A 20,782-nucleotide genomic window follows, 5' to 3' on the forward strand; every position below is an offset into this window, starting at 1 on the left:
TCTCTTTTCCTCGCACACATGGTCACCGAGGAGGAAGAGAACCAAGGGGACTACCAGAAAACAGTTCTGGTAACCAGGTATATACGGAAATGTTTGCCAACGCCTGTTGCTTCTTATTCCCACAGGCCAGTGCCGCTTATGTTACACTGCATTTGGTAGCGATGTTTGAGAAGAGCTAACCAGATATTCTGGTGAGAAAGGGACTCGAGCAGCCTGTTTGTCCCGATAGAAGCAAATATAATTCTAGAGTTTTATCAGTTTTATCCAAATTTCTTAGAAAGCCCTTTGACAGCCAGCTGCACAGGCCACCTTTCACTCCTGAAGGCCTGTTACATGCATGTGAGCATCTACCTAGACAAGACATATACAGTGCTGCAGTATCCCCAGCACCAACACCAGCCCTTTTCCACACACCTTTAACTACCAGATCCACTCGCATTACAAAGGCAGCAATCTTTTTTATTTTCGACACATTAAAATTCTCACACCTAAAATACCCCCAAAACATAGAAAGTAGTTACAAAGTTTTAATTTCAAATATAAGCTCCCGTAACCAGATGGAGGTTGACAAATCACAAGCAAGATGTTCAAATGCCCAGGCAGAAAATCCTCCCTTCCCACTTTCCTTCAGCCCCTAACCTTTAATTCCTTGTAGTAACCGTGGTCTCCTGCATCCCTCTGCACCGCAGCCCAGAATGCACAGTGATTGTGCAAGCCAGAGGGGGAAGTCCTGAAAAATGCTCATCGGAACAAGTTGCAGCTCATGTATACGGGGGTGGCTCCTCAAGCCTCATCCAACCCTCAATTAGGTGACACTGCTTTGCGCAGAAATGCAGCTTCCTGTAATAACAGGGCTCTCCCCACTCTCGCCCTTGGGGGAGGGAATGGAAACATGGCAATCAGGCCCTGCACAGACTCTCGGTGGCTGGCAGTTTCATGAGACGGGGCAAGCAGTTCTGACAGCCCACCGCCCCATTCTGCAAACACACACTACCGCTGTCCAGGTCACACTGGCTATGGGCTCAGCAGCCTGCTCCACAAATTTAATTTGACTTAACCCACCTAACACGGGGAAAAAAGTAGCTGGGGGAACCACTTTCTACCAGATGTGAGTCACACCAGAAATATGGTCGCAGTCGAACAGCTGGAGGCAAAACAAGCCCCCCTCTCAGCAGCAGCAAACCATTACGTTACCTCAGTTGCTCACAAAGTCTCAGTTTAGGCTCCAAGTTACTGAACTTGTTTGAGGCTCCCCATACGGAACATGTACTTGTAGCCAACACTTCAAACCTTACAGCATCAGGCTTTATTTGCCTTAGTGCTACAGGGAAACTGGCATTTTACTTCTCGAGAGGGACTTAACAGATGGAAGACAGCTCAAAGAGCAAGTGATCCAACCCAGAAAATAAATTTAAGGCATTAATGATACATTCTTCTTGACTCCTAACAGGCTGCACGGCACATGCTGCTGGGAGTAAGCGTAAGCTGGCACGTTTCGTGTTCAGAGAGAACAAGGAGTAACACCACATGGCAGTCAGAGCCTCTGTAACAAAAACACAGCAAAAAGCAGCGCAGGGTAGAAAAGAGGGCATGATCTCCTCTGCCTCCTTACCCATTCCCACTGAGCCAAACGTCACAACCTCCACTTTCCAGCTACATTCCCAACCAAGGGGTTACCAAGTCTGCCACAGCAGTACTATAGACCTTGGTCTTTCTGACAATAGCCCCCAGCTTGCAACTACAATAGTTACTCAACTCCTAAGGTGTATTTAGGCTCCACTTCTCCAAGTACTCTGGTTAGCGGCCTCAACAGGAGTGGAAGGAAGAGGAAGATAGGGATTTATTGCAAGGTGAAACCATAGAAGGAAACCAAAAAGACTTGGTCACACTGCAACTTGAAAAGTCATGTGGGGCTGGTTATTACAGCCAGAGGGTTCAAATCACTTGTTGCTCTTACAGTAACTAGCCAAAGGCAAGTTACAATACTTGCCATTTCACAGGTATCAAGAGTTAAACTGGCTGAAAAAGAAGTGGGAGGTTAAGATACATGAGAATGATTTATCTTCCTTCTACTAGATGGGAAGGAAACCAAAATGAAAAATCACTGCCAGCCTTTTAAAATAAGACTGTAGAAAATTTAAGTCTTGGAGGTCACCCTAGTGGTGCCAGTAACACCAGCTCAAGGATGGTTCCAAAGTAGGGGCTTAAACCAGAATAAGAAATAAAAGGGGGAAACATCGAACCATTCTCCCACATCCCCACACTGGAACTGCCTGCCCTGCAATGGGCTAGGGGAGGTAGCGTTCCAGGCAGGCTTGACATCCACAATGTCCACATGCCCACCCAAACCATTCTGGTGAGCAGATGGTTTATAAATTCTGAAGGAAACATTCTCAGTCACTTTCAAACTTGACGGAATTGACTTGGGTCGATATAGTGCCCCCACGGTAGCTGCCTCGTTTTTTCTTTGTCTTCTCATGGCGGAAAGATTTGCCTTTAGTGTATTTCAGGATATTGTTAGCCTTCTCACCCCAGTCACCAGCTGCTCCTTTCTGTAAGGGTTGAAGGAGGAAAGGAAAAAAATTCAGGTCAGCACCCAAGAGAGTAGAGACAATGCTTTGCACTTCACCCTACCCAGCAATCACCAGTACATTGACACTGGAGCTGGTACCACTCCCACACACCTCCTGCCAGTGCTCACATGCCTCTTACCACCACCTCCTGGTGGAAAACGTTTCCACCAAAAAGACTCCCCGCAAGCGTGCCGAGGTTGCTCTGCTGATGCATATTTGCGTAGGTCAAGCGTTACTGCTCTGGGCACTACCTAGCCCTACCTTTGCTTCAAATGAGTTATCAGCAACACGGGCATCCAGCTCAATCTCTTCCTCCCTTACGCGGCGGAATGGAGAGGCTGGCTGTTAAAGAAAACAAGATTCAGTAAGCACATACACATGCATGATACCCCCCTAGGGACAACCTTCTTCCCTCCTTTCCCTGCAAAGGTGGAGCTCTGTTCACATCACTTCCACCTTTAAGTAACTTCTCAGGTTCGTAATTCTTTCCCTTCTTATCAGGCAGCTCAGGGATGCTTCTACGCAAGCATATCCAATCAACATTTGCCAGAATAACATTATACACCTGCACGCACTTCCCAGTGTTCTCCAGACAAGGTTCAATTGCAAAACCAGAAGTAATCCTGTGGGCCCAGCCTCCCCCCAGAACAAACCTCCTTGTTCAGGAGGCCTCTCCCACAAGTCACCACAGTCCACCCTCACTCACCTGTTTCACCTTGGGAACTGTGTGTGGTGTTTTGGCTTTGATCTTTGCTTTTTTACTGTGTGGTGTCTCTGACTCCTGAACATCTTCCCTCTTCTGTTTCTTCTTGATCGTGCCTATTAAATGTACAGCAGTAAAACTTCAAAAGGGAGTAAGCATGGTGTTGGGAAAGGCAAAGGCATCTCCCCCCCAAGAATGCAAACCCAGTGTTGACACACAGATGTAAGAATCAGTCCCTGCATCACTTCACCCAGAAAAGAGACTGCTCTAACAGACACTAATGGCCATTCTGGGTAAGCAACAATTTTGCCATCCTATCCTAACGAATAAAGGTAATTTTGTGGAATAGGGTACCTCTATATTGATGATTTAGTGCACTTGAGAAAGTTCTGTTGGTTAAAATTTGCCAGTTCTTGGAGTCACACTGTATGCACTTGCACACATCGCTAGTGCATTCAAAGTTGTTTTGCTCCTGGAGGGATAAAGATTGAGATTGCGCATTGGGGCATCACTTGTGGTGGTGTCCCACTCAACAGGGACAAGGTCTTCCAGCAGTACGCCTTGCTCTCACTAACAACCTTGTGCATGCACAGATGGCAACTGACAACTGTACAGAAATGTTACCACAAATTCCATTGCCATCAGATATGCAATACAGACAAAAAAGATCACACCAAATTAAAAACTAGCTCTTTCCTCTCAGCACTACACCAGATGGCATAATCTAATAGCACACAGAAACTAGACTGAATATTGTTTAGGAAAAGCTCCCATTCATGTCTAGCTCAGTAACACTGCCTGACAGACCCACTTCCCAGACTGTAGGCAATACCTCCATTGACTTCTCCAGTCTCTTCTTCAGAGCTGCTTTCACTGCTGCTACTGCTGCCACCAGCTGGCTTAGACTTCAGGTTGTTTGCTGCTGGTGTGGATGCTTTTGCTTTCTCTGTGGAGGCAGAGGTCTTAGAACCATTCTGTGTCACCTTCCCCGCCTTCTTGGGCTTCTTATCCTCTTCGCTGGAACTATCAGATGAGCTGCTGCTACTACTAGAAGCAGCTACCTTTTTCCCCACAGTTGCTTTTGCTGCTCCTGTAGATTTGGTGGCTGGTTTCACTGCTGGCTTCTTTTCTTCTTCACTGCTTGAACTATCAGAGTCAGAAGTGCCAGCTTTGGGAGCTGGGGTAGAAGGTTTGGATGCCGGCTTACCCACTTTGCCAGCTAATTTAGCTGGAGTGCCTTTCTTCTTCTCCTCCTCAGAGCTGCTTGAGCTGCTATCTGAATCAGAGCTACTTTGTGCTTTCTTTGTGGCTTGTGACTTCTTTGCTGCAGGGGTTGCTGCTTTAGTTGTGGGCTTCACAGGGGCCTTCTTGTCAGAGCTATCAGAATCTAGAACGGAAAGGAAAAGAGTAATCAAGGTAAAGCCCCATTTCTTCAACATGAAGCTAACCTACAGATTCAATGCTGATGCAACGCGCTTCAAAAGCTGCTGGAAACAATGCTGCAATCTGTATTCCTGTCCAACCGCACCCTCATACCCTGCCTAGAAACACAGAGGTGTGAGCGAGCACAATGTGTATGTGGAGATTCTCCTTTCCTCCTACCCCAATACCTGAGCTGTCTGAGGAGGAACTCAAGTCTTTCTTTGCTTGTCCAGGCTTGACGGCTACTTTTGCTGTTTTGGAAGTATTCTTTATCACTGGTTGTTTAGCTGGGAGCTTACTCCCTACCTTCTTCTTGTCATCTTCAGAGCTAGAATCTAGACAAACCAACAAAAGAAGTGTTAAGTTAGTAAGTTTTTGGTGCAAGTTACTTTAGTAACAACAGGTATGTAACTCATGTGGAAGTGAAAAGCAAGAAAGGCTGTCACCCAGTTGAGCCACTAGATAACTGTCAATAAGCAGCATTTGATGAACACCTGAATGGTCAAGGGACAGCATTCATGTTTCCATGTATCATCTTTGTTGGGAGGAAGTAGAAACAAGCAGTTCACATTCTTGCCTAATGCATGCACAAGGAAGCAGATGTCTGGAGAATAATGTAGAAGAAGTACAGGATAAGGAACTGAAGAAAGAGAGTACAGGTATCACCAATAACAAACTTGGGGAGAAGAAACACTGAGAAACGAAGCTGTGTGGTAAATATCAAAGAACAGGCAAGAAATTAGGAGATAAAAATCGACAAAGCAGGGAAAGTGAGGTAGCAACAGCACAGTATCTCATTTTAGCTTTTTATTTCCTGTATCAGATGTGTTTAGCAGCAGTCTGAGAATGGACTGGAGACTCCTGTGTACAAATATGCCTTTGTACTGTATGTCACAGCAACCTGGAATGTTAAACCTGACCTATTCCAACATTCCTGAGCACTCCAGTAACAGTCATCAAAACCTCATCAATTTCTGAGAAAGCAGGCAACAAAACCAGAAAACACAGTCTGCAGACAGACAGGCAGCTGCCAGCCACAGTCCCTACCGTGGCACCAGAGGTGCCGAGGTACACAAAAGGAGCACCTTGAACTTGGAGGGGAAATGCAGCACGTCTTGCTAGCTATGGAGACTGTGAAGCTTTCGAGCTCATATGCTAAAGGATTGTACAGATACGTACAGATTGTACAGATAACAACATACAGCAACCTGGCCAATAAAAACATTAATGCAAAAATAATCAAGACTATTTCTTGAATTACCTGACTCACTGTCAGAACTGGATTCAGGCTTTTTGGTAGCCACAGCTTTGGTTTGGGGACCAGGGATTGCTTTAGCTACTACTGCTTTGCCTGCAAAAGCAAGTTGAAAATTAACAGACCACATCCACACCAAACCTTTGTCCCAAAACCCAGACCTTTCCAGATGTGGAAAAGCTCCCTTCTCAGTGCACCAGCCATTCAGCCAGCACACTGGAAGCCAAGCAAGGACTTGGCCAGCTGCAGTAATGGGCCTGGCTTATTTCCTCTAAAGTAGATCATGATGACTTTTCAAACCAACACGTGCAAAGTAATCTAACCTGCACTCACTTTGAATCCGCAAGTTGTACAAAGTGTTATTTGGGATGCCATCAAATTACTCAGAAGCTTCTAGAGAAGCAAACAGCAACACAGACACCAAAGTCAAATGGCTTTTTCAAGGAAACCAAGACACTGCCAAAACAGTGTCCACACCATGCAGTACTTCCTCTGCAGCCTCCTCTCCTCACAACTTACCTGCTCCTCCCTTTGGGGGCACCTGCTCTGCCTCATCACTACTGTCTGAAGAGTCACTGCTCTCAGCCTTTTTTGCAGGAGCCTTGGCAAGGCTTTTTTTTGTCTGTGTATCTTGAGGAGGAGGTACAGCACTGTACTGACCTAGGAAGAGAGACACAGTGTTCAAAAGCCTGCATGGTTATGTGAACAGCACATGAGATGTTTGTTATATCAGAAGTGCTTTATTCTAGCTGTTTTGTTCCATTTATTCCCCTTCCGTTGCTACAATCAAAGATACTAGCTTACAGGTTACACCCACCCCACTGCGACCTCCTGTTTTCACTGGGAGTTTGACTCTCCTCAGGGTTCAGCAGACCCAACCACCTCTGCAGATTTTTCCTCTACACTTTGAGAAGAATGGGTGCTTGTGTTGCCAAACTTTTTCAGAAAAAAACAGATGTCAGTTGTTGATTGTTTCCATTTACTGCCTTCTCAAATCCTCTGGTTACAGGATCAGACTGAGTTTTGCTGCTTGATCCTCCACTCACATCAGCTCTCTACTGGAATCCTAAAAGCCCTGTATGATACTGAACGGAGGCCCCTTTAGCCCCTCAGCTGGATTGCAACTGAACAGACCTGCATACTTCACACAAAGCACAAACCAGCTTAAATTGCAGCAGTTACAGAATAAAGATACCACTGGCAAATTACTTCCCAAATCCCGGCAGACAGGAAACCTGCAAGAAGAATGTACTTGAAGGCTACCTGAATAGAAGACATGCAAACCAGGCAGAGTCTGTCACAATCCCTCTCACTCCTCATCCTTTGCTGAGAGAGGAGCTGAACTGTAAGCTTAGCCTCAACAGCCCACATGAAAAGAGCTGCTGTATTTCTGGTTCACAGTGCCACCAACAGCACCACCTGGAACCTCGTGTGCAGCAAGACCTGCCTGTGCTGCACACACACTTCTCCCAGGACAGTGGGACTCGCAGAAAGCATCGTCCATGTAGCTGCTGTGGTATTCAGTACTCACCAGACTTCGGCTTTTGTTTTGCAGGTGGCTTATCATCATCCGAGCTGTCAGATGAGTCCTCACTACTGGAACTTTCCTTGGCATGCTTTTTCTTCCCTGGACATGATTGAGTGGCTGCAGGTTTCGGTAGAAGTGATTTCTTGGGAATAGCCTTATTACAAGAAGGAAAGAAATAATGTCAAAAAAGAAGTTACAGAAATCTTGTGGGGACAGCTTGATGGGGATCTTGTTTAACTCTACACCTCACTTAAGAGAGCAAATTTGGAAGACAAAGGGGAAAAGACTAATGAAGATTCTCAAATGCAAATTTTAGGAAACACACAAGCATTATGACCTTTCTGGCCACTCTGCTGTTGTTTTCTGCTGCATGAATCCCCAATGAGGAGCTCCTCTGACTAAGGGGCACAAAACTGACAAATGGTAACAACTGCCAACTGATTTAACGCAACTATGGCTTTTTTCTATTGCAGAAAGCATTTTTTAACACTGCCTAGTGGAAAACTCAAAGTTACAGATAGCTAAGCACAGAAGAGTCATGCAAAAGTGAACATGTAATGGAGACTACAATATGGTTTTGACACAATAAGATGTTTTCCTGTAAAAGGAAGGAGCAGAGGAAGTGGTAAGGAGGTATTAGGGAAGAAAGTCAGTGCATGGAGAGGTGCTAGAACACATAATCCCACTGTATAAAGGAGAAGGAGGTCTAAGAGCCCCAAATGCTGTGCGCAGCATCTGTGAGGTCTCTGCCTTTGTCTACACATTTCACAGGACCTGCAAGACACATGTACCCAACCATACTAGACTACTAGACTTTTACAGTATTCATGAAGTTTTTCACTGTCTAATTTACCTTCTTTGGTGCAGCCTTTTCCTCATCAGAATCTTCACTGCTGCTGCTACTGCTTGCTGCTTTTCCATTGACCACCTTGGTGGCTGCTTGGGCAGCTTTACTTCCTTTTGAGAGAAGTAAAAAGGGACATCAGAAAATATGCCGTGGTAGGTGAGGGGTAATGACATTCAGCATGAAGTATCAAAGAAAGAAAAGAACCACCAGAACCCAATAGGGCAAATTAAGGCAGTACCACAAGACTGTTGGTTTATCCTACTGCAAGCTTAGAGAGTTTTCAGAAAACTATCATTCTAGACCATCAGAAGTCCCAGGACTAAAGGCTAAGTAAAGATCTTCCCTGCCCTTTGAGGGGAAGACCCTGTCAAAAGCATATCTTAAACAGTTAAGGTTGCTGGTTACAGCTACTTATGCAAACAATGCAGCATTTGAGACCAGACGTTTTATTTACAATCAGTTCTGCACCTTTTCCATGTCAGAAGCAGACTGGCAGTACAATGTACAAATGGCAGTGACAGCAGATTTTCAGACTGTTTGTTAATACATATGCCTTTGCATGTAGGTACAGTCCCCATCACTCCTCCCCTGGGTTTTTTGGTTTTGCACTTTGACTCATGACACACTATAAGATGTACCCATTTTAGGTGTTGCTGGTTTTGGTGGCTGTTTCTTTGGTGCTTCTTCATCTGAGCTGCTTGAGTCAGAGCTGGAACTCTCTGCTTTCTTCTGAGGCTGGATTTTGGCTCCAGCTGGCTTCACCGCAGGTTTTGCACCTTTCTAAACAACAAAAGGGAAAAGTGATTAGCCCTTGTACCCATGAAAAGAAAAAGAGACTAATAACTGGGACATGTAAAGAGAGTATATAAACAGCTTTCACAGAGGTTACCATTTTCACTTGAAAACACCACTCTGCCTAATGGTTACAGCCTGAAAACCTCTGGATAAATTTTCCTCTGGGAAACCTCCCAGCAGCCCATGGAAGACTTCCTTTGCACCTCAGCCTCCAGTTCTGCCTCTTCAAAATGGGGCAGCTCTGAGGCTGGCACTGTGCTCTTCCTTCTCCAGATTACACTAGTTTGAAGACTGAAAATACTAACTGGGCAACTCTGGTTGGTCTCCTCTAGTGTACACTGACACCATTCTTCACCCCTGTCCCTTCTCAAAACCATGACTGCAGCAAGAAAAAGCAAAGAGAAGATTCTCTTTTTACATATACACACATTTTAAAAAAGATTAAATTTATTACAGTGCTTGCAAATAAATCTTTCTTGGGGGGTGGGAAGTAAGCCCTGGCAATCTTAGGATAAAAGAAAGGAGCAGACCTGGATATGAATTCAAGCGAGTGCTGGATGTGAAATTCATTTTTCATGGGACTAGTCCAAATGGCACATCATCTGCTACAGCAATGTCTTCTTACATTGCACCTGCAGCAGTCTAGGCACTTCATAGCTCAGGAAAAGTGAGCCAAATTTAAAAGAGAGTTCTGCTGGTCAAATTTGCTACTGCCAATCACTGTCAAACATGTATTAGAGTCTGGAAAGAAAAGCTGACCTTTTTTGGCTTCTCCTCCTCCTCTGAATCTGAATCATCACTGGAGTCCTTGCTGCTGCTCTCTGCCTTCTTGGCTGGAGAAACTGCTTTTGCCTTGGGCACAGCTGCTGCTTTAGCTGCAAATGAGGGACAGCACGCTGATGGTAAGTTAATTCACAACTTTCATGTACCTATATCCTGCACTAGTGTGTATCAGGGGAAAGGTCATTAAACCATGACTCAAGTTCATAACACTGACTTTGTTTTTTGAGCCGGCAGGGTGCGGTAGAAGACTCAAAAATGGGTAGGCAAGAGGATAAAACCAGTTCTAGATTTTTGTCATGTACACACTGAAGTGCAGACTTCCGTCACCAAAAAGGACATCCCACAGGGAAAGCACCCCCATAGGCTGAGGTAACATTAACAGGGTCTCCACACCTTCCAGCTTACAAAAACCCACTGAACAAATGCAGGCTTCCAAAGAGAACCACTGCAAGCCGCATTAGGTTCCAGGCACTTGCTTAACATGTTTTAGGCCAAATACACTCCTTATGGTTACTGATTTGCTTTTTAACAACACAGAGCAAAATAAATCATTTTTGCCTCAAGTTAAAGTTGCAAGTGTCTTATCAAATAAGATCAGAAATTCCAAGTGGAATTCAGCTTTAGGATGGCTCAGGTTGAAGACTCTTTCTGTGACTCTCCCTCTTCCTGTCTCTTCCTCCTCTCCTGCAAATCTACTGCTAGACACATACAAACTTGCATACGCTGTAGTTAAGGCAAGGCACAAAATCAATTCCAGGTCAAAAAAAAAGAAAAAATACAGCCTGCCACATATCAAAGTGCAGTGGAGGGACACATTTTTTTGATAGCGCTAGGACACAGGCTTGAGAGAAAGAAAGGTGGTAACCCTAACACAAGCAGCAGATGAGTAAGGATGCTTGCTACTTCTCTGGACTCAAGGATACTACCCTGCATCAAACAGGTCATAGTGCCCACCAATACAGAGGACCCTAATAAATCTTAGCCATGTAGGACTTCTGTCAAATTATGCGTATTTTAACAAATATGAAAGCACTTGTAAAACCTGAATCAGTCTTCCTACAATAGCAAGATGAGAAACCATTCTTTAAAGCTCTCAGTGAAACTGAGCCTCCCTGGAAAACAGTGAGGAAATAAAATCATGAGGTAGCTACCTCCCATGAAGTGAGTACCAGCCCAATCTACATGCACTCAAACCCCAGTTTCACTCAATGTTTAAACCAACACATAATTTGAACGTGCTGAAGCAAGCACAAGTAACCCTGCTGAAATATCCTATCAGTGAGTGTTTGGAAAGCTGAATCTCAATACAGACAAGGTAACAAAGATGCTACCTCAATAGCACCTTCAAAACTCAACACAGCCCAACACCTTCACCAGTCTCAGCCAAAAGGGACAAATGGAATGGCTAAAACCTTCCAGTGGACACAAACCATGACGTGCTTTAATTATAACTGGACAGAGATTGCCCTTAGCTAGGATGAACACATCCCCTACATGTCATGCGCAAAAGATGCACCAGAAACAAGAGCAGTCAACACAAACCCAGTCCTCGATGGCTGCTGAAGGACCGCAACTGAGCTGCTAAGGCTGAACGGTACATCCAGGTGAGGGGCCATTGCCACACACCGCCCTGGCCTGCCCCGGGGCCGCCCACAAACCCCACCTGGTTTCTTGGCTGGAGGCACCTCGTCCTCCTCGCTGGAGCTGCCATCGCTGCTGGAGGAGGGCTTCCTCTTCACTTGGGGGCCGTTGGCAACCAGCTTCCTCTTCCTGGCCGCTGGAGACCTACGGGGAGAAAGGCTGGGCTGGGCACCTGGAGGCAGGGCCGGCGGCGGGAGCCCAGCACGGCGGAGCCCCGGCCCCCCCGGCACTTACCTCAGCCAGTAACTGAAGATGTCCAGGAGGGAGGCGGCGTTGGGGTCCTGCTCCTTCTGCACCGAGATAGGATGCGTCAGTCTGCCGGCCGGCCAGGCCGCCCCGTGTGCCGCGCCCGGTGTGCCGCCGGCAGGCCGCCCGGGGCCCGCTCCCTGCCCGGGGCCCGCTCCCCACCCCCCGCCGGAGCCCGCTCCCCCCCCCCCCCCCCCCCCTCACCGCCGCCGCCTCCTTGGCGAAGGCGCGCGCGGCGCCCTCGAAGCGGTTCTCGCGCAGGAAGGTGAGCACGAAGGGGAAGAGGTCGCTGGGCACCGCGCGCCACGCCGCCATGCTGCCCCGCCGCCACGTGCCGCCTGCGCGCACGCGCGCAGCCGCCACCACGCACGGACGCGCGCACGCCGCCGCGGCTCCGCCCACCTCCCGCCATCGTGGCCGGGCTGTGAGGCGTAGCGGCCGCCCCCCGGCAATGGCGGGCGGCGGTCAGCGGGCGGGACGGGGCGCGCAGAGGGAGGACCCGTAAGGCACAGCCGGCGTGAGGGGACCGGGGGCGGCGCCGCCCGCTCCTGAGCGAAGGCAGCTTGCGGTGGAGGGGCAGCCTTAGGGCCCGCAGCGGAGGAGGGAGCCGGGGCAGCCTCTGTGAGGAAACCCGGGATCGCGTGTGTGGCATTAGAAGAGGGAAAACTTCAGCCCGCTTAAACCTCTCCCCCCATTAGTCCACCTCTGGTTGTAACCCACGTTAAATACGATCGCTGAAAGGGGAGCGGTAGGGAGTAGAAGGTGCAAGGCCGTGCCAGGGTGGAGAGCGGGCCGGTAGCCGCGGCGCTGGCGGTGCCACGTAGTGTGGAGCGTGGCAGGCAGAGCCAGACAGCAGCAGCAGCCCCAGGAAAGCTACAAATTAGGTCTAGGAACTGCATGAGGAATCTATTCTGGAGCAAGAGAAGATCATGCCAGAGGAGGGGCTAGGGTACAAGTAATGCTATAGGTCTGAAGAGACTGTATCTATGAGGTAGAGCCAGAGAGGGACTTGGGGATAAAGTTCCTTAAAAGAGGTTTGAAGGGTATTAAGGAAGTAAGAACAGAGATAGGGCTTGAGACAGGTACACCTACAAAATAGGACAAGCAAGCACTAAAGGCCCAGACCTGATTTTAAATGGAGCTCTGGGGCCTATAGGAAAGGGTGGGTGTGAAAGCTCCAGATGAGGCTGATCAGGGCAACCGTGGCCTGTTAGTGTACTTGGGACTCTGATAAGGAGTTTTCATTCAGCTGTTGTGTATTGCTGTGGCTTTAAATTACTCATTTCTCCAGTGAGGTGGTATTTTTCTTTTCTTCCAGGGGGAACTGGAGGTTTGTTCTGATAAATGCAGTGCTCTGTTCTCCTTGCCTTTGTGGCTTTTTTTTTGTGGTTTTTTTTTTTTTTTTAATTCTCTTCAGTAGAGCATACTATAAAGTCTGTTGAGGGCAAAGGAAGTGAAGCCCTATACTGAAAGTCCTGAGGTAGGGCTGCCAGGGTCAAACAAACAGTAGTAAGTAGGTAGTGTTATGCTCTTTATGTTTCTCCTACATACCCCTCTGCTCTTAACAATCTCCAAGTACTACTGTACCTTGCTCTGTGGGATTTTGTTCCTCTTCTGTGTAGTTAGGTAGTAGTGCCTGCTGAACACCCACTTGGGCAGTCTCTGTGCCTGGCATAGCTCATGTGTTGCTGGTGTCGCTGGGGGGTGCTGCCTTTGTACTTCTGGGGAAATAAAAGTAGCTTATGTAGCGGTAGATTGTACTGTAGGTTTCTGTCATTTTATACAGTTGCTGTTCCTGTAGTGTAGGAAAGGGATGTTCAACTGAGGGCTTGTTAAATATGTATACTTTGTTCTCAGATGCCCCTGATCTGGTGTGCCCCTCTTGTGTATGGAATAACTTGGGGCTGTGTTGCAGAAAGGGAACTGTTTGCCACAACCAGTATTCTCCAGTTCTTGTAGTTTCCATTCATAGTAAGCTACAGCTGCAAGCTTCGTCTGCAAAGCTCAGCACAAGTTCTGTAGTGTTGTCTGTATCAGAAAGGAAGAGATGCAGCCATTTCTGGTGAACAGTCCTTAAGTCACGCTGTTTAAAGTAATCGCTTTGAGAAGCCATGGGAATTACTGGCTGTGTTTGCTTCACTGGCTCACTTTGCTTCTCAGTGGGTTAATAAGCATCCCCCTCTCCTGCCAGGCCTTTGCCAGTTAGGTCTGTTCCCAGATGCTGTGTGACTGCTGCTCTTCAGAGGTGTGTGGCTGTCTAGCTGTGTTCCCTTGTGTTATGCCTGCAACTGTCCAGGTGATCTGGCAGGGCAGCAACCATGCAAAGAAAGCTGTTTTGTTCTTGTATTCCCCAAGGCAGCAGTGGGAGATGTAAGGATCTAAACAGCAAGCAAATTCAACTAGTTTATGCTACTGCTTGTGAATTCCTTTGCTCCCCTTGCGTGTTCCTCACAGGTCTTTTCTGTCCTTTCCCCTTGGCTGGCATGTCTCTTTTGTTAAGGCTGCAGGGAAGGTTACTCACCTCAGAAGAGACCATTCCTGTGCGAGGTCTTCACTCTTCCCATTCTTTTTGTGGCCAAGGAAAAGTGAAGAGGGATGGCATGGGTATTCAAACACGTACTGAATCCTTTCAGTGGTAACCCTCACAGATACCTAGCAAAAAAAGCAATGGCTCCAGAAAGAGCAATCTTGTCCTTTTCTTTGGACAGGGATAGTGCAGACCCTTGAGAAGGATGCTGCAAATACAACTGTGTTCACATGCTGCAGTGAATTGAAGGGAGGAAGGGCAAGGCTTGTACAGTCAATTTGGGGCAAGGGAGGATGAAAAACTCCATTTCTTCATTTTGTTCTTAATTTATTGCAAACTTGTCCTGGTTTCAGCTGGGATAGAGTTAATTTTCTTCTTAGTAGCTGGTGCAGTGCTGTGGTTTGGATTTGGTGTGAGAATAGTGTTGATAAATGTTTTTAGTTGTTGCTAAGTAATGTTTATACTAAGCCAAGGACTTCTTGTTTTCTCAGGCCCTGCCAGGGAGAAGGCTGGAGTGGCACAAGAAATTGGGAGGGGGCACAACTGACCTAAACTAGCCAAGGGGATATTCCATACCATAGAACATCATGCTCAGTATATAAACCGGGGGGAGTTGTCCAGGGGGCTGCTGCTCGCTGCTTGGGGACTGGCTGGGTGTCAGTCAGTGGGTGGTGAGCAATTGTATTGTGCATCACTTGTTTTCTTTTCTCCCTTCCTCCTGGAATTTGTTCCTCTCCCCTTCTCCCTTCCATTATTATTGCTTTTATTTTATTTAAATTATTAAATTATTCTTAGGTCAACCTTTGAGTTTTACATTCCTTCCTAATTCTCCCCCTCATCCCTCTGGGGTGCGGGGAAGAGTGAGTGAGCAGTGGCGTGGTACTTGGTTACCAGCTGGGGTTAAACCATGACAGAGCTGTGTGACACTTTCCCTTAGGCCAGCCTAATGTTTTAGGGTGGGAAGGGGCTGTTGCCTCAATTTGTCATCTGAGTTTTTAGGTGGCGGCTGCTGTAAAGTTTGCTGAAACAACGTGCTGGCAGTTATTTTATGTAAGCTCCTTTGGGGAGCTACATTAATTTCACTTTAGTGACTTAAGAAGTTTAAACCCTAAGGAGGTTTCCTATGGGCTTTGTATTGATTAAATAAAATACATAGCATCCTAAGTGACACTGATACATATGGAGAAGCCCCATGGGTTTCCACAAAGCAGGAAGCTGATTCTGCTGGCCTTTTGTAAGATACTGTAAGGCTTTAAAAAGAGAGGGAATTTAAAAGCTCGTTCCAAGGAGCATGCTGAACTCTTCATCTAACATCAGAGATGATTTTGGTTTTAACATTTTATTCTGGAATTCAGAAGATAAACAGCTTTACAAAGGAAATAATGTTGAACAGTCATAATGAAGCCATATGCATGGCTATTCATCTGTTTTAGTAGTTCTGAAAATATGCATATTACTCTGTAATAGTCAGAGAATTTGGCTAGGGACTCTAGTTTCCAACTAGTAAATTTTCGTCCTTCACATAAATCCCGAGTAGACTCTGTATTTGCACACTTCTGCAGTGCCCAGGCATTCTTTGTTCTGATACAAGTTTTCAGGATTCATATGGGGAGGCACTGGTTCTCTGCATACCTGGTGTTCCTCATAAGGCTGAATCATCAGGGGATGTTTTTTACCTAGTACTCTATTGTGCGAGCAAACACTGTTTTTGGAAGACAAGGCTTGGCGCACAGTTTGTAAGCTTGAAGTATGTTTTGGGTAAAGAAAGATTTGGAAGTAACAGTTTGACCAACCTCTAAGATGAGAGTAGATTAGTAGGAAACAGTTGGTTCCATACTGTTGGTAAATGGCTCCGTTCTAATGTTAGTGCTCTTGACAAGCTGCACGCAGAACGCCCTCAGACTGCTTGGGAGGGACTGGCTTGACGCGAAACTAGATTGTAAGGAATCTGCTTTTGCTTTGCTGAAGCGTATCTGTGAAAGGCTTTGCTGGTTCTCAGCAAAGAAATGTTTTTGAATGCAAATCGGTGCAAGTGGTTCTTTCAGGTTTCTGGAGTAGACTGAGTTATTTAGGCAGAATCTGTTGCTTTGTCTTCGGTGACAAGATTAAATTGAGCCCTAGTCTCTGAGCTCCAACGGTGGCCTTCCACTTCTCAATACTTAAACTATGGGGTCTGGCAAATCTGAGTTAAAAGACAGTATCAGCAGGCTGCTTCGTTCTACACGGAACAACTTGGTTTTCCCCTAGGGAAAAACTAAACCTGCTTGCTCGTCGGAGACAGACCGTAAAGCCTCAGCAGGGGCCGTGCGTGGGGCAGGTGTCGCTCGCTCGCTGTCGCTCCAGGTCCCTGTCCGGGCAGCGCCGCTCCCCGGCCCGGTGGGACGCGTGCCGCAGCCGGCGGGAGCGGGGATCCCCGGCAGCTGGGCTGTGCGGGGGCGGCCGGCCGCGGGGCGGGACCGGGCGGCGGGGCGGAGCCCCCGGCCGGGGCCGAGGAAGCGGCCGCGGGACGGGACGGGACGCCGGCGGTGTGAGGGAAGGGGAGCGGCCCCTTCCCGCCAGCCCCGGACCATGGCGGCCCCCGGTAGGTGCCGCGGCTGCTCGCCCGGGGCAGCGGCGGGGGTTTGGCGGGGTCGGGCGGGCGCTGCCCCCGGCTGCCCCGTGCTTGGCCTCGGCGTGGCAGCCCGGTCCGGGGGCAAGCCGGTAAGCGGGGCTGTGGCGGAGCGCTGCCCGCTCCCCACGCCGGGGCTGCTGCGCAGCTCCGCTCGCCGCTGGCGCCCCCGCTGCTGCGGAAGGAGGGTCCCCGGGGCTCTCGGGGCAGCGGTGGCTCCCTCGGTCGCCGCTTTCTGGCGCCTCCTGCTGCACCTGGCCGGAGCGCAGGTGCTGGCGGAGCCACGGCGAGGTGAGCGCGCTGCGGGCTGGCTCCGCTAAGCTGCCAGCGGGGCGGCTCTGCAGAGGAACCCGGCCCTGCGCCGCCCTTACCGCCTAGATGGTTTTTCTGCGATGTTTTGTAGAGAAGTAAATTGTGCCCAGATAACTAACTGCTTTATCCCTCTGCATTTGCATACTTCCCTTCTTGGGGTGTGACTTGACGGTCCTTGCCACAGCGGCCACGGGATCGCAAACCCGGCTAGGTTGCCGTCAATGAAAATGTTTTAACAAACAGGTGTGTGGGTAAAACTGCTTAGAACAGAGCTGTGAACTCCAGGGGGAGAGGAGTTTAACCTCTGTTGTGTAAGTTTTGCCAGTGCCCAGTTTGCAAGTTCCCCTCCCTGCAGGGAAGTGCATGTGTTTTATCTAAAAAAGGAAAAACCTGCCATTCTCAGGGTGTGAAGTAACGTTGGTGTTTCTCTGACGCGTATCTCCTTGTGTGTAAAAATAAGCTAAAGGGAGGCCTCAGGAGACCTGTGGGCAAAACTACTTTTCTCCTTATAAACAGAAGGTGATTTCACAGACTTAAAAGTAGAACAACTTTAGGTTCACATATCATAATGCAAATCTCATGTTCCTTTCACTGAAGTTTGGTTTGCAAACTACTTTGATTCTGCTGTTTCCTCTTGCTTGTTTGCAGCACTTTATTTAAAAGTGAAGGTTGTCTATCCCACTCAAAGGGAGAGGTCTTGCTAGGATGTTAATAATTATTGCATGGGATTACTATTACTTTGTTATGCATTCCAGCTAGACAAAGTATGCATTCATTTCCTCATACATCACTTAAATACACACACTTCAGACATATGGAAGGTGCTGAGGACTTCTGTTAATGGCCCACCAGGGGCTTCTAACACCTCTTGGAAGCGCACTCTCTTTTAACAATACGATTACAAAGACACCTTGAGTTGGGCTTCATTTATATCATAGGCAGTTGTCTTTCATAGGGATTTCATAGGAATCCCCTTCTGTTGAGGACTGATATTTTGGAAGGCCATATTCATGTGTCCTCCATACACATGAAACCCAAAGCAAACTGAGAACAGGCTTAGTGCTTTTTTTATTTAGTCAGAATTTGAGGTGGACTTAATCTAGCAGATAAAGATAGATTTGCTTGCCATTGCATATGTTTATGTGAGTTGGAGTAAAGGATTTGTCTGTCAGGTTTTTTTACCTGGTCTGTGGACAATGGAAAGTCATGGTCTGCATAGGAGAGGGATGTGAAAGATGACTCAGAAAAACTGTGTATTAATAGAGGCCCTAAGTCTTAAGTGGGTAGGATGTAGTCTTGCCCAGAGCTGATACACCAGCTTCCTGCAGTATTCTTCAGCTATTTCAGCGGAGATCAGAATCTTACGATATGGTGGTAAACCACTGTCCTGTGTTTGCTCTGAACTCAGATTTTCACCTCACTACTCCCTGACATGGTCCGAAGATGAACCTGATTTGTTTGCTTCTCGGAGAAGGACTATGAAGGCATGACATCCTATCACTTCAGGGTACTTCTGTTCTCTCACCATGGGCATTCTGTGATTTTGGTTGGATTGCTTCATCCCCTTCCGTTCTGCATGCAGTTTATAAGCTGGGGAAAGATTTGTATCTTGTTCTGTCTTTGTGCTGTTTGGTCTGTGGGCCTTCCACCTGAACTGGAGGCATTTCTACAGTAGTAGTTTGTAATCTTACCAGTCTTTTATTATTGCTGTGTAATGGAGTGTGCAACTAAGCACTGAAGAGGCAGTTGCGGCTGGAAAGGAGTCCAAAGGTTGCGGTTTATCATTGCAAACTGCAACAGAATCGCACCTGGATGTTTTCCTATGAAATGAATAGTTAAACATGCCCTGCACTCTTTTTAATAGTGCTGTTATTTTGTAAACACAACCAAAAGTCACTTTTATACCCTAAGTTTAGGAACGCAGAAACAAGGTACTGTTAAAATTTAGAGTGCACTTGAAAGTGTGGAAGATTTTTGAAATGGTTGGCTGGCACAAATCTTTCTTCATATTGCTACTGCACATACTGTTCATATCTTTCTTACTTGAATTGAAGGCTTCCTTGTGTGTGTTTTTCAAAAATCAGCCTGTTGAATGTGTTGTCAAAGCATCTGTCTATGGTCAGGGTTTAAAGAAGTTAAATGCTTGGTGCTCACCTAGGGATTCCCTTTTATGTGCACAATAGGCAAAGTATACATTGTGTTTTGAAGTGTGTTCTGTGAATTTTTCTGTAGCTGAAGTGTGAAGTGTTGTGGGAAAAACTCCCTGAAATGTTCTGTCTTTTCCCTGAGGACTGTACAGTAGTTGGTTCTGGAAAGGGACGTGTTTGGTTAGACAATACTGGCATGATCCAGGAAAGCGAGTCCCATGCCATCCTTCTTTTAAAAGGGGATGTTGCAATCAAAACTATTTCTAGATTTTGTTTTCTTTGGAACAGTTCTGTTGCTGACGAGCTTATTTAGCTCTTTAAGATGTACTTCCAGTATTTTTGCTTATCAACATAGAGTTTCCTCTAAAAGTGGAGTCAGTAATTTTATTTCTCTGTTCTCCTTTTCAAAGCATTGTTCCTCAGTTTATCCTGGAAGTGTAAAATGCTATAGAGTTGAGGTAAGAGGGCCTGAGGAGAGGTGGTGCTGCTCTGTTAAGGGAAATGGCGTGCAGGTAGAGCGGGGTTCTCTAGGAAATCAATGTTTCCTAAACATTAGGTGAAGTTCCTTCCTGCTGGGTGCAGAGGCTACACTGCTCTGGGTGATGTCTCTGGGGGTATAAATTCTGGCAGGGAACTTTCAGAGAGTCTGTCAAGTTTGCATCTTTTGTCTGTATATCGGGGAAGGGAGGCTTCTTGGATACTTGGTGCCCCTGCAAGTGCAATGCATATTTAAAAACAGTGGCTCCCCCACCACTGCATCCTCTTCAAGCACAGCTGCTTCCTTTCACTGAAAGACCGGAGAAGGGCCTGTTTGCTAACGGTTTTAGTTGTGGAAGCTGTGCTGTTTTGAAAAATGCATGGTAGGATCTGTAAATTCCATTTTACAGAACGTTAAAATGCCATGGAGGCCACTGCCACTTTCCTCAGAGTCCGGAGGTGGGACTTCTCCTAGAGAGTTCCCCAGGTGGGAGCCCAGGTCATACCTCCAAGAGTCGCTGCATTGCTTGCCCATCTGATGAGGTGGGGCTCAGCTGGCTGTGCTGTGGTGCCTAGGCTCCGTTCTCCACAGGTAGTTGTGTAGCCCTTTCCTGCTGTACTGCGTGTAAATCAATACATGGCACTGGAAGCAGAAATCTCTGGTGCTCTTCCCTTTCTGGAATAAAACAACTCAACTCCTGAATTCTGCTTGGTTTTCCTGTTTCTGCTCTTGTGGTTCTGTTGTCATTGTTAGGTGGTGTTCAGCCAGAAGTGGTATTTTGGAGTGGTGTTCTCACTGGTGTGAGAGCATCTTTTTTCACAGCAGTTCTGCACTCTTAACTTAAAAGTCCCAAGGCTTTGGGTCTTCTCTTTGTCTGCTTTATGAGTTTGCTCGATCCCCTCCATCGAGAATGCTGT

At 47.2% G+C, this 20,782-nt stretch overlaps 2 protein-coding genes across 5 annotated transcripts in view; one reads left to right on the top strand and one right to left on the bottom strand.

Moving 5' to 3' along the window:
- Positions 1–438: 438 nt before the first annotated feature.
- Positions 439–12,129, bottom strand: NOLC1 (nucleolar and coiled-body phosphoprotein 1). Of its 2 annotated transcripts, XM_037400149.1 has the most exons (14): positions 11,998–12,129; positions 11,782–11,837; positions 11,570–11,691; positions 9,883–9,998; positions 8,967–9,108; positions 8,335–8,438; positions 7,485–7,635; positions 6,473–6,613; positions 5,960–6,049; positions 4,887–5,033; positions 4,109–4,663; positions 3,280–3,392; positions 2,835–2,915; positions 439–2,552 (listed from the first exon to the last, which is right to left on the bottom strand). In XM_037400149.1, the coding sequence occupies exons 1-14, from the start codon at positions 12,106–12,108 to the stop codon at positions 2,394–2,396; spliced, it is 2,088 nt and encodes a 695-aa protein (XP_037256046.1). In that variant the 5' UTR covers positions 12,109–12,129; the 3' UTR covers positions 439–2,393. The 2 variants fall into 2 exon arrangements, with proteins under 2 accessions (XP_037256046.1, XP_037256047.1); XM_037400150.1 differs by lacking the exon at positions 11,998–12,129 and having other exon boundaries at positions 8,967–9,110; positions 9,884–9,998.
- A 90-nt stretch (positions 12,130–12,219) lies between these two features.
- The window catches only part of PIK3AP1 (phosphoinositide-3-kinase adaptor protein 1), a 49,541-nt gene continuing 40,978 nt past the window's right edge, over positions 12,220–20,782 (top strand). Inside the window, exon 1 of one of the 3 annotated variants that reach the window (XM_037400832.1) lies at positions 12,220–12,414. Coding sequence is in view for 2 of the 3 variants with exons in the window: in XM_037400827.1 (XP_037256724.1) it covers positions 16,889–16,901 (13 nt within the window). In the remaining variant the exon portion in view is untranslated. Of the gene's footprint in view, positions 12,415–16,768; positions 16,902–20,782 lie in introns of those variants that run through there. The other 2 variants (XM_037400827.1, XM_037400831.1) reach the window with 2 other exon arrangements.

This window comes from Falco rusticolus, chromosome 9, assembly GCF_015220075.1.
Source record: "Falco rusticolus isolate bFalRus1 chromosome 9, bFalRus1.pri, whole genome shotgun sequence".
In the NCBI taxonomy this organism is placed as follows: domain Eukaryota; kingdom Metazoa; phylum Chordata; class Aves; order Falconiformes; family Falconidae; genus Falco; species Falco rusticolus.